Consider the following 13,936-nt stretch of genomic DNA (forward strand, 5'->3'; position numbering starts at 1 on the left):
AGGAGAGTCCTCATCCCATCCTACGTGATTTTTATATAAAGCAGGAGCTTGAGCTACTGCCCACTTTCTGGCAAGTGTGTATTTTTTATGAATTGGGATATGATTTGAGAAGGCAGGCATAATTATTTCTTCGCCATGAGGGCAGTCCCTGACAAACTCTGGTGGCCAGTCTTTTTCAGCTAGAAGGATGTCATAGCCCTTGGAGAGATTATCCCAAAATAGTCCCCTTATTTTTCTAGTCTTATCCCCTTCTATACGTAAAGTTATTTCATATATTTTGTGAGGTTTGCTAACTCTGGTGTCTGCAGTTTCCACTTGAAGATATTCATTCGTGTCCACTGTCTCCAGATGATTCATAAGGACTTTGCGAGCTATGCTCACTTCTGCTGCGCTGTCTAGCATTGTCTGAGCCCATTCTCCGTTTTTCAGTTGTGTCCTCAGTATCCTCAGCATTAACTACTTTAATACTGGCTACCTTCTTTTTTGGAAATTGTAATTTCTTTTTTAGATGAGCAGGTTCCTTGTCTTTGGACTTGGCGTGCTCTTCTCTTTGTTCTGATCGTCCTCTTCTTTCCGATTTCTGCGAGGAAGTCTGAAAAGATTGAGAGGGGCGTGTATCAATTTCTTGATATCTATCAGGCTTCTTAATATTATCCCTATTTCTAAGATTGTATCTTTTCCCAGAGGGCTCACTTTGGGGAGACCTGTGTCCTTGGTTTGGAGATCTTTCTCTCCGCCGAGGAGACCTTCCTCTGGACTGGAATTTCTTTTCTTTAGGATTGGATTGTTTGTTTCCATCCCAGCTCTTTTTTTGTGATGTTAAATTATTAAAAAATACTTTTTCAGGACTTTCAATCAGTCGGGGTTTTACCGGTATTCCACCTAAACTATCTCTACCTAGTTCCTCATAGGATTTTTCTATAATTCTGGCAATTTCAGCTGGTTGGTCTGCTATATCTGTTTCTTTTAACCTTTGGCGGATCGCCACGTTTGCTGCTTCTCCCTTTATGTTGGCTAATAGTATTGCCGAGACCTGCTTGAAGTCTTTTAGTAATTTCATACCAAGAGTTAAAGCGGGTTCTGGACCGTATTCATCTTGAATTTGTTTTAGCACATCTGGTATTACCGAGATGGATGGAACACCATGCGTTTTTGTGTAAATGGAAGCAAAGACTGTACCCCAAGTGTCACAGTCCTCCACGTGTGGTGCGATTCCCATTGGAAGACAGATAGTCAGAATCCTGTGTTTTTCCAACGGGGTGGTGTCTGGAAACACCGCCTCTATTTGGGTGATTTTTTGTGCTAACCAGAATGGTATTTGTTCCCGTTTAGCTGGTACTTTACCTAGGCAGGACTGTATGTTCTGTGGTGTAATTTTATTTGTGTTCCCCTGATGAGGGGTCAGCTGTGGAATTTTAATTGCTGGTTGAATTGTTGAAGTCCGCATTACATATTGGACTAATTGTCTATGTACTTTTATTAATTGTTTTATTTGTATTAAAAGATCTGCTGCAGACATTCTTTCGATGTCTGGATGTGGTGTGTATCCGGCTAGGACCGGCCACGTTGCTCCTGGTCTACCTAGTGGACCGAGCCTGGTGATGTGATTATTATGTTTTAGGGCGCCATTAAACAAGAGCAGGTGCTCTTGAAATTTAAGTGGTACTTCCACCTCCTCGAAAGGAGTGTACTCTTCAGGAGGTTCCTCTGTTTTGTAATAGTGGAAGTGCTTTGTTACAGCGTTTGCTGCTGGAAAGTGTATCCATGAATAGAATACCTCTGTCTGCCGATATTCGTGTGCCTCTATTACGAATATGACTGTGCCACCTCTAGGTGTCAGTCCATTTTCTATAAGTTTTAAAGTTATAGATTTTCTTATGTTGACCGGGATGAGTATTATATCCGGGTCTGCTTCTTGCATAGTAGTTTCAGCTGCTGCGAGTTCAGCTGCTATTCTAACTGTTTCTCTTTCTTCATCACTGTCTACCATTTTACCGTCAGGAAGGTTATTCCGTTTGTTTGCAGATCAGGTTTCTTATGGAAACAAAGATTAGATGCACAATATTTTGGAACAGTGTATCCTTCAACGTTGACTAAACCAAGAACCATACATAGGAGTTTCCTCCTGTGAGGTTTGGCGGATATGACCTTTCACCCACTCCAGACGTCTTTGGAGTATTATGGGAAAAAAGGGGTCTGAGTGAAAAAGCACGACTGAGTTACTCTAATGTCTTGCGTTAGTTTTATCGCCTTTCCAAACGTTTGGGCGCCATGTAGTGTAGTTCCTATTATCCCAATAGGCTCTGCGCATTGGAATAATACCTTCAATAGTATAGGCCTAGACCAGACGTTAACTAGGTCTTCTATTGTCGATATTAGACTTAAAGTTTTGGGTTTGCCAGCTAGCTCAGAGTTCACTAGAAACTTTCTCGAATAGGCAAGGAGGAGTTGAACCTCCCTGGATAGACAAGAAGGGATTTAGTTTCTGACAACCATAGAACATGACAACTTTGCTCTCCCCTAATCAAGAGTGTATCTCTAGAGTCGTGTGAAAACAAAAGACAACTTATTTTACTCAGTCAGTACGTGCATTCTTAGTCTCACCAGATTGTAGAGAAAAGGAAGAGACGGGCGTGTTCAATAAAAAGATGGTATTTATTGATCAGTCTCTTTTCTCATACAAGAGAAATGAATCGATATTATCGCAATACTTATGGTTAAGTAAAGTGCATACAATAAAAGCAGAAGTATAAAATAATACTGTAAAAACATTTATATGGTTTCTAAGCCATAAGGTGGTTTAAAATGGATAAAATAGATACATACACATATACATTTGACTAATCGTACTCAACTGGTGTTTCTAACTACGCCTACCCCAGTGTACCTGACCTAAGCCTAATACGTGGGCGGGAATAGAAAGTAGCGGTTTAAGTTAAGTTTGTTTTGCCAAGTGACTGACTCAAGAATTCTCTGCAAGGGGTTATTCAGTTCTGTACCTGGAATTTAGGATGAATGAGGGATGGTATCTCTCGTCTCTGGTCTCGATATTCCAAGCTGCCTGCGAGGGCTGCTCGGAAGCGCCGGAGCTTGATTTCTCGGCAGGAGAAAGCTGCGTCTCGTTCTCAGCGCGTCAGGAAGGCGGGGCTGCGCCAGCGGGGTCTGCTCTGCTCTGGGCTTCGGCAAGTCTGGCTGCTCCGATCTCGTCACCACCGCGTGTGTTTGCTTAAGGCAATACCGGTAATATTTATACCTGTAAGGTGCCGAGATTGACGTAAGGATGGACATAGATACGTCAATAAGGATGTCATACGAGCTGGTCGTTAGCACATTCTTTTGCTGAAGTTCTCGGTGAAATCAAAACAATGGCCGCAGGGTTATTCCCAGGTTGTCATAGGTTTGATTTGTTTTGAGAACTCCGTATGCCTTATCAGGGGCTGGAGGAATATTGCTTGTCTAATTAGATGGCAAGCGTTATGACCTAATCAGATAACCCGTTCCTGTGCCTTGGTGTGGCTTAATCAGATAACGGTTTCTGCATCATGGGATGGCTGCTAGTTAACTTGTTAACCAGAACAGGGTCAGGAATAGGGGTATCGATACAGAACCTATAGGAATACATCACAACGGCTCCTCCTAAAGCTCCTTGACCTAGATAGTGCGGAATACGCACTACTCTGCCATTGCTAGGCTGAAATTGAACAAGGCTTCTGGCCCTGATGGGTTTCCCACCCTGTTCTATAAAACCTTTTGCGTGGAGATAGCGCCCTTACTGACGCAGCATTTCAAGTCCTTCCTAGCGAACGGTGTGATCACTGACTCCATGGCTGAAGCGACAATTTTGGTAATTCTCAAACCCCACAAAGATCCTAGCCTATGCAGCTCCTCCCGCCCCATCTCACTTCTTAACCTAGACGCAAAACTCTTCACTGGCATACTAGCAGCCCGTATGAACCTGCTGATGGCTGGCCTGATTTACCCGGATCAAGCAGGGTTCATCCCCACTCGCCAGGGAGGCGATAACAAGAAACGGCTGTTGCATCTCATGGATAGCGTACATAGATCCCGTAAGGAAGCCCTATTTCTGTCAGTGGATGCAGAGAAGGCGTTCACTAAGGTTTGGTGGAGTTACCCGTTTGCCACCCTACGAGGCTTTGGCGGGCGCTTTATAAAATGGATCTGATGTATCTATCGATCTCCTTGGGCATTCGTTAGAGGGAACACCTTTTTCGATCGCGAGTGGTACGAGGCAGGGGTGCCCGCTTTCTCCCCTCCTCTTTGCCCTATGTATGAAGGCCTTTGCCCACCGGATCCAAGACCATCCGCAAATACAGGGACTTCGATTCGGAGGCGATAGACGCAAGAAAATCCTCTAGGCAGATGATGTGATCCTATCGCTCTCAGAGCCTCTCACGTCTTTGCCCGCTCTCTTGACCGAGATTGAGACCTTTGGGGAGGTCTCAGGATTTAAAGTAAACCTGAGCAGATCCCAGGTTCTTAACCTTTCCTCCCCCCAACCACACGTGGAGCTACTACGAGAGAGGTTCCCATTGCATTGGGCCACACAGCCCATAACCTACTTGGGCATCCTTCTGGCTCCTACGCTATCACAAACGCTGGGACTGAATTATTTGGCGCTGGTGGACCAAACGGCTAGGGTTCTGGATGGGTGGTTGAAGCTTAAGCTGCCTTGGTTCGGGCGCATAGCAGCGGTGAAGATGACGGTGCTGGTGCGGATTCTGTATACTTTGCAGCCCCCACCCTCCCCGAAAGCAAAGCGTGCTCTGCAGCTGGCCATCAATAAATGTATCTGGGGAGGGAAGAAGGCGCGATTACCTATGTCCCAATTGACGCTGCCCAAATGAGATGGAGGGGTAGGCCTCCTGCTGGTGCAAAGATATCTCCAGGTCTCACACCTCCGGTATATTGTGGAGTGGAATTGTCCGCTCTCTACAATACATGGGTCCTTTATGGACCAAGCAGTGGCTTGAGCGAATATATGGAGGGAGGCCTGGCTACTGCGTAAAATGAGGGCTTGGGGTCTTTACTCTTAACCAATTACTGCGGCAACGCTAAAAGTCTGGGACGCCGTAGCACTAAGGAGGGGCCTGAGGACATTTCCCTCACCGCTGACTCCAATAGTGGAAAACCCGGACTTTCCTCCAGGCTGTAAATCAGAAATCTTCCAGAAATGGAGGAAGGCGGGCTGCAAACGGGTGGGCTCGCTGTTCGACGAGGATGGCATAATTCTCTTTGCACAATTGTGCTTGGATTACGATCTGCCCAAATCCGATGTGGTCTACTATCTACAACCGTGACACTGGGTCACTACACCACCCTACTTGTCACAGGCCTCGCTGATACTAATCACTTTTGAGAAGTGGCTAATAAGCAAAAAAGACGATAAACACTTGATATCAGAACTGTACACTATGCTGGGCGCCGGGCAGAGAGGGGGGTGCAGTAAGGGCCAATTGAGTTGGGAAGAGGAGCTGGGAAGGGCCCTAACTGACAAGGAATCCACTACAGGGTACACCACACAGCCCATAATACCGCAGGAGCAGAATCAGCTTACAAGGTCTCCTCCTATTGGTACCTCACACCGGCTTGCATCCATGGTTGGGACAACAACCACACAGAGAAATGTTGGAGAGACTGTGGACTTGCCGGCTCTCTGGTGCATTTACTCTGGCATTGCCGGAGACTGGGGCACTCCTGGGAGGGGGTAATGAACGATATAGATACAGCTTTTGAGAAGGAGATTCCACGCTTGCCGGCATACACACTACTAGGGCTTTCTAATGCTTTGACTTTACCTCTGCGCTTATTTAGGGGCAGACAAATAGCATTGGCATTACTGGCAGCACGGAAGGCGATTCTGGAGCACTGGGGCTTGACGACTGTGCCGGACCACACAGCCTGGCTACATAAATGTGGCTGACTCTTGCCATGGAACGCCTGTCACTTGCCCATGACCACAAGGGCGAGACTTACGCAGACCTATGGGGCCCTTTCATACAACTGTTATCTGAAGAGTTTAGGGAGGTAACATGCCCCAAATATCTCCAAATAATGCATTTGACCCCTGGGGCGCAGGAGGCGGTGGCATCATGTATGTAACGAGACCGAGTCTAAGGTTGGCCTCATAGATGGGAGTAAACGATATCGCAAAGACCATGTTCATCATCGGTGCAGGATCCCCTCTCTTTTCTTTTGTTTTTGGGGGTTGGGGGTGTCTGTTTTTTCCACCATGTTTTGCCACTTTGTTTTTCTTGTAGATAAATGTACCTATGCAATTCAGATATCGCAGCCAGCCTCCAGGTTGTAGGCATGGAAGCTGTATATCTTGGATTCGTATATAAATTCCACACTGCCGGCCAAATGTGGTTGTAGGCACACAGCTCTGTACTTCTGCAGGATTGTCTTTCAAAACGAATCAAAAGATTTGTTCCATAAAGGTATTGTCCCACAACTTAGAAAGTTTGTGATGATGCCATTAGACTTGGTTCAAAATGTCCAGTGTGTGGACAGTCTAATAAAAAAAAAATCGGGTGTTTGTTTCTCCTTCATTCATTTTACTTCTAGTAGTGTTAAGTTTTGATGTTTTTGTATACGCCTTATTTCGACAGCTCATGTTATAAAAGCTATAAAAACACAATTTTGAATAAAGAGATATGAAAATGAAAAATTCATACAACAGCGTATTGCAGATAAATATATAAAAACATTCCATCCTAGTACCTAAATGCAACCATAGTACAGCGTGCTGTTCGACAGATCAGCAATAAATCAATCAATACAACATAGTAGAATAAAAACATACGAACACATTATAAAATAAGGCTGAAGATGCATTAAGAGGCTTCCTATTGTGGTGCCTCTTCTGTTAAACCCAATTTACAATCCCCCCTCGGGGCAACATTATGGAGAGACTAAAAGCAATAAAGTGCACGTACATGGTATATAGATAAAACGTAAATAAATTGCCAGCTTATGAGCCCCGCGGCAGCTGCATGTAATCCTAAACTAAACATATAAATGTTAACTTATGCATATTGGACAAAATGTTTGCAAGACGTTTGTTCTAATGGAACCGCACTAAGCTTAATCCCTTTTCTAATATTTGTAAAGCTCATGTGTCATACTTGATACATGTGGCATATATCCTTAATTTTAAGAAATCATTAAGAACTTCTTATTAAAAAAAAAACTGAAGGTATAATTGCAAATGTTTGTCATAGAGCTCTCTATTTTTAAGAAAAGCTTTATAAAACGTTCCAAACCTTCATGTGAATGGGACTGAATTAAAATGTATGGTTCTAGATTCAAAATATTGACAACATCTGTTGTTAGCATAATAATGTTGTATTTTCAGACATTGCTATTAGACACCCACTTTTCATCTTCAAATGTCTTTTGATGTCACATAGCACGGTAATGATTAAATACACTTTCTCCCATGTGCAAGAGACAAAAGTAATCATTTTAAATAATAATTATCCAGATCAATCAAAATAACTGAGACCGGGGGGGTTTTCTTTTATCTTACAGATGTATCTTGTGATTTTTCCAGAAGGAACTCGTTACAATCCAGAGCTACCAAAAGTAATTGCTGATAGTCAAGCATTTGCTAAGAAGGAAGGTAAGTTGAATAATTAAAATATTTATTAACTAACATTATCTAGTGGAACATGTGTATGGCCTGAACTTAGTCACACTGTGGTCTGAATAAGCAAAACATGTGGAATGCAACTTCTTTTTAAAAAGCCCTGGATCGTGGGCTGCTACAACAGATCAGTGCACTCGAGTTATAGAAACCAACTGCTTAGAGTTGTTCTCCTTATAAAGTTGTACAGATATAATATAGTTAACTACAAGGAAGTTTTTCACCAAGGGGTTCCGACAGTCAACAATTAGACAATAAGAGTGAAGCTCGAGTTTTCTATGATGTCACTCAGAACTCGGAGGTAAAAAATATCCCAGTAATTCACTTTTTAACCATCTGTAATTGTATTTTATGTATGGCCCTCAAAATCACCTGCCCCAGTTTTCAACTGCTACAAATGGGCAGAGGAGGAATGGGAGAGCCACATGAAACATGGCCCCTGTTCCATGTCCAAGATGGAAGAAAAATATATCTGGCCTCCTGTCACCCACCCTCACCACTCTCTATGCCCTGTCCTCCAGAGTTTGTGCACCCTGGTTTCCAGAGCTGCACTGACAGGTTCTTAGAGAACCCAGGTAGAGCTGACTGAAATTCCTTTATGATGTAGCAACAGTTTGTAACTGCTTTTGTTAACAACTTTTTCTACTTTATAGTAATGAGTGACTGGATCTGAATCCAGTTATTCACATTAGTGGCTCTCTAGCAGAACCTTCATAGCAGTGCTATTTCAGGTTTCAATTTAAAGTAAAGGGCCACTTTGCGCAAATTTGTGTGGTAGGGAGCTGTTACTGCTCCCATTAGGACATTTTTACAATATTGCAACAGCAGTATTAAGTGTTAAATTTATCTTCATTTTCAGAGTATTTTGTGCAACACATTAGCTAATTTTAGCAAGTTTATGTAAGTAATAATTTATTGTTTAGATTTCTGGAAATCATTTACAATAATGCATACCAATTAAAACCATACACAACAATTTCTAAAGATAATCATAAGAAACCCAAGAACAATAAAACGTCACTTATCGATGTCACTTATAGACGTGAAAAAAAATCCAATCTGCTTAAAACGATCCAAGCTTTCAATGCACTAAATATACTAAAAAAAGCAGCTTTTTTGTTCTTTGGTCACTCTTGTGTCCCATTTCTCTATTTCAGGCTCTGCAGTCATTGTGAGTTTGGTATTGTTTGCGATAACCAGTGAAGATATAGAGTGCAAAAAGAATCCTAGGTGGTCATGAAGGAGTCCGAATCATTGTTTCAAATGCTCGTCTCTTATAGCCATATACTTAATCCCACACCCAGTTGTTTTCCACTTAAAACTACACTTGGTTGCGTTCCATAAGATCTGAAGAACGGTTTTAAGTATATTTTCTGAATGTCAATAAATGTAGGACAAATGCGTACAACATGTTCAATAGTTGCTTTGCTCACAGAGAAAAGACGAAAAAGGGACACATGTTCTGTTTTATTCCATGAACCATCGAATAAAGTGAGATGTAGAGAAGAAGGAACCTTAAGAATCTTATTTTCAGTGCTGGATTTAGCAGGAAATCCAAATAATCTTGTTTCATATGAGTGCATGAGTCTTTTAAATAACAACTGTTTTTGAGTTCTGAACATTTCTTGTGATCTGCTGTAAACTGACCTAAATGTTTTGCTTGTTTGATCACATGTTTACGGTTCAAACAATACATGTTTGCGAGGCTATTTAGTGGTAGCTGAAACCTGATGTGTCAACACTATCTTTTGTATTTCTGGAGGTAAGTATTTCTGTCTTATATATTTTACTGAATTTTCATGAGATGATACGCAATTGCTTATGTAATTCAGAAGATTTTTATTACACTATGAATAATTTGACAGTAAACCCAATTCTAGTCCCAATCTGGCATGTGGAGTAGATTGTGGAGCACTGAGTAACTTTCTTACACTTTTGTACTAAACGATGTCTAACATTATTAAAATTGGGTGTTCATTATAATGGAACTATGACATTGTTCTGGATTTGATGGTGGTGATGGTGGAGCCAATGACACCTCCCCATGCTTCATAGCATATTGTTTAATTGCACTTGTTAAGGTTCGGAATTTGTTACCTAATTTGTTAATGTGCTGTGACAAATGTATTGTTTCGTGTCATTCTACTTCATGATAGTTATACATTTTCACAAGATCAATTTTTCGTTGATAGATCATCCAATTAAAAATGGCTTAGATTACCCAGAGCATATGGTTTTGGTTTTATCATAACTAATGTTTAGATAATTTGGGTGATTATACTCTGGGAGATAAGATAATTGCAGTTGAAGATTTGTGTTTTTGAGAATAGGACCAAATCATCTGCATAGACGAGGAATGGTACTTTAACATAGACAGAGTTTCAGAAATCTCCCTTCTTTTTGTTTAAGGTCATATGATATAATGAAAATAATGATATAATGAAAATAATGAAATATTGCTACAATGCACCCTTGCTTAAGTCCGTTCGATGGTTTGATTTGGGGCGTCAGACCTCTTCCATCACTCAATTTATCATGAACACATATTTCTGAGTGTAACTCAATTATTAGATTTAAGTGTTTGGTCTATCTATTTGGAAGCAAGTTTCGACCAAAGTTTGTTGCGATCTACTCTGTTGAAAGCCTTGGAATAATAAATAAAACCTGCATGTAATTATATCTTTATTGTATAATATATTGTTGACAAGGAAGCTGATAGCAATGATAGTATCCAAGGTTGAGTAATTGGTTTTAAACCCTGTTTGAGGTGTAATTAATTAGTGACTTACCACTCACTCTGACAGTTTCTTAAGTAAAGGTTTAACACTCATTTTTCCAACTGTGTCTAATAATGCTGTCATATGATAATTGTTTGATTCTGATTTAGAACCATATTTATACAGCGGTTGTAAAATAGATCATTTCTAGGATGATGGTATATTCCTAGTTGAGAGAATAGCTTTGAACAGAGAGGGTAAATTATAGCCCAATTTGCAGCTCTTTTCTTTTTTAGCAGAGAACCACAGACATGCCAATACTGATATCTCTTTACGCACTTACTTCAGGATCACACCACACCTTTGATATGACCAATTGTCTAATTTTTATTTAGCTCTTTAGTATTTTCATAACAATGTATTTGCTTTTTAATTCTCACCATTGTGATCATCATTAGTTAAAAACAACCTTATTATTCTCAACTTTATGCACCATAGAAACACAATAACATACATGTCATTAATGTCTGTTATAATAAAATAAACACATACAAAAATAATCATAAGATAGCTCTGGTTCTGTACTTTGGTAAGACATTGACACATGAAAACAATAATTACACTAGCAAACCCGCCCTTTTGTTTCACGGTCCAATGACCTGCTTAATTACTTCTTACAGCATGAGCAACAACCAAACCGTGTTCAATTAGGCTATTTTTTTTAAAATTATAACCCTAATTGACTTCAGCTCATTTCCTTTCTTATGGCCCACAGTAGTACAAATCTGCCAAACAACACTTGTTTGAAAAGTCAAAAGTTGACGCTTTTCGAACCCCAATGTAATTTTTTGCAAGGCTCTCCTCGGGACTCTGAACAACAATGAGCTGAAAAAATAAAGAATGAATGTATTCGCACACACCATGTGAATCACTCCCACCATTTATCCTGAGCCCCATCCTTATCTTATTTACCTCTTGTATCGAACAAAAGTTATCTCTGACTTGATAATCCTTAGCACTTGAGCCGTGGGCTACACATTCAACTTTCCTATGGCACTACAAAGATAAATACCAACACTTAAAATAAGTTCCACTCGTGAACTTGGTTTAAAAACTGACCATCTTCTAGAGCAAACGAAAACTCACTTGTAATAATTGCTTCCTTCGTAAGTACAGGATCCAACAAATGATCCTTAGTGCCACGTTTCACTCCACTTCAAGCGATGCTAAAAAAAGACGGAAATGACAGGCCTCCATCGGAGTTACAATATTTTTTTCCAACTCACAATCCTGTTTTCTTAATCTACAGCCGTGAACTCACTTCGGTAAACGTGTTTGTCTTGAGTCAACAGATCCATGTGTCAATTAGCTTGAAGTACCAAAAATTAAAAACGCTTCCATCAGTTTCTGGCTATATTGCTCGTGTAGAGTTTGTGCCTCTGCTTCCATACAGTAACGCGCACTGCTCTCTGATTGATGTAGCCGACTGGCCTCTTACCTTCTATTCACACGACTCGTCGATCGGGACCATTCATTTTGGTGTTATCTCGGTTTGAATCCGTGATGGATGCTGGTTTAAAAACCGTTGTACTGGCCAATTACTTCCGGGTCAGAGAGATTTAGGTCTGTAGTATATTCAACTCTGGGCTGCTGACACTTATTGAATCAAAATTTCTAACCCTCTTGTTTTCATGGCTGTGGTCGTTCAGTTGCTTATAAGTCACAAGCTTTTAGAAGTTGTTTACCACAGTTTAAAAAAAAAAAACATTACACAAGGTGATTACCGATTTCAGATTGGCGCTTAGGAACCTGGGAATTAAAGTTCTAAGCTTATTTCCATAGTACGTTTGCTGCGAAGCTTCTGCCATGTATTTAAACAAAGTTGAAACACTTCTGTTCCTCTTCACTGTAGTCGCTTTTAAGTCACAAAATGGTACACAGGGCGCTCTCCCGTGCTCTCTGATTTCAAGTTTGGCGTGTTGGGAATTCAAGGTTCTAAATTTTATCCCCATCGCAACACACTCAGATTAAAAGCCAAGTTGTAAATATTCTTGATGCATGCCATTTCACAACTGATTGCACCTCATCCGGTACACATTTCTTTTGCAAGACGTGTATCTTCACAAGGCACTTACTTATTCCCCTCGTAGATTTTGTAATTTAGACATTTCATTTAATCCATCTACTGCAGAATTAAATTTGACTATTCGAAACCCCTCTCTCTGGATTAATCTCTTTTCCAGATCGCCTCCTCTGATGCCTGATTCAACTACAGCTATCACAGTCCAATGTTACTCGTTGTCTGCATGGTTTGAATCAATCCAATGATTTAACAAACGTGCTGAGACAACCTTTTTCCGAATTCGAGACTTATGCTGTGTAATTTGTTGACGCACCTCCTGGTTTGTTTTGACAATGTATAGCTTTCGTAACCCGAAGGAGTTAGGTCCATCAGGGTATGGGGTAGGCTGGACCCTTTTTGAACACAAAACCACAGAAGTGTGCCTACACCACCCTTACTTTTATACAATTCATTTTATAGAGGCCAAACTCTGACTCTTATAGTTCGACCAGGTATTTTTATTTTATACCATTCGTTTTTTACTTTTTCTTTCAGAAACTTTTTTCTTTTTAAATAGCAAAAAAGGAATAACTGTACATTTATATATTTACACTACTGTACATTACAACTTAAACACATTCAAAAAGACAATACACATATACATTAAAGTTGATTTCTAACATCATACATCAAAAAAGGAAAATTCTCAAACAAAGACAACACATCATAAGTTCATATACAATTGATTTCAATAAATGAAAGACAAAATCACAAGGACGAGAAGTATAACCAATAAATGAAGCTTAATCACTATTTTTTATATACAAACTGATGTTATTATAAGCTATATTTGGCCATTAACTCCTCTGCAGACCACAGGAGTTAATGGCCAAATTCGACTTCTAAAAAGTAATTCTCTCTTCATTGTGATGTATACTGAATTTGATGTCTGCCGTCCTGTCTTTATTATAGCATTCAAAATCCCGTTGGAACTAGGGGCATGTGAAGTTTTTGTTTCTGCTATCAAAATACTGATTTCATCTGTTGTAGTTTTAGTAGGTCTAACTTGATAGTGGAACAGATGGTAATTTACTTGATTGATGGTTGGGCAGTAGAACCATACAGTTGTCTGAGATAATTTTCCACTTATGTGGTTTATATGATAATTCACTGACTTATGTTTCGTACGGCTTATACTTTCTCAGGTAAAACTGTGTAATGTTTTTCGACAATATAAAGGTCAAACCTGTGCTAGAGTGATTCTACACACACCATCAGGATATGTTGGCCTCAGTCCTGCTAGATCACAGTGCACCATCTGCACCCCTAACCTGATATGGTAACAGGTGGAATGTGCAACCTCAGAACATGACAACCGTGACTCCCGAAGGAAATCATGGTAACAGATCTAGAACCCTTTTGTTTAGTAACTCATGGGTACCAAAAAAGATACACAACATGGAATTGTAATATTTATTTAAGCATTATGAT

At 40.4% G+C, this 13,936-nt stretch overlaps 1 protein-coding gene across 1 annotated transcript in view; it reads left to right on the top strand.

Moving 5' to 3' along the window:
* AGPAT5 (1-acylglycerol-3-phosphate O-acyltransferase 5) overlaps positions 1–13,936 on the top strand; it is a 520,893-nt gene that overhangs the window by 340,933 nt on the left and 166,024 nt on the right. Inside the window, exon 5 of the mRNA XM_078647934.1 lies at positions 7,552–7,642. Within this exon, the coding sequence (XP_078504060.1) occupies positions 7,552–7,642 (91 nt within the window). The remainder of the gene's footprint in view (positions 1–7,551; positions 7,643–13,936) is intronic.

Source organism: Lissotriton helveticus, chromosome 6, assembly GCF_964261635.1.
Source record: "Lissotriton helveticus chromosome 6, aLisHel1.1, whole genome shotgun sequence".
NCBI classification, from domain to species: Eukaryota; Metazoa; Chordata; class Amphibia; order Caudata; family Salamandridae; genus Lissotriton; species Lissotriton helveticus.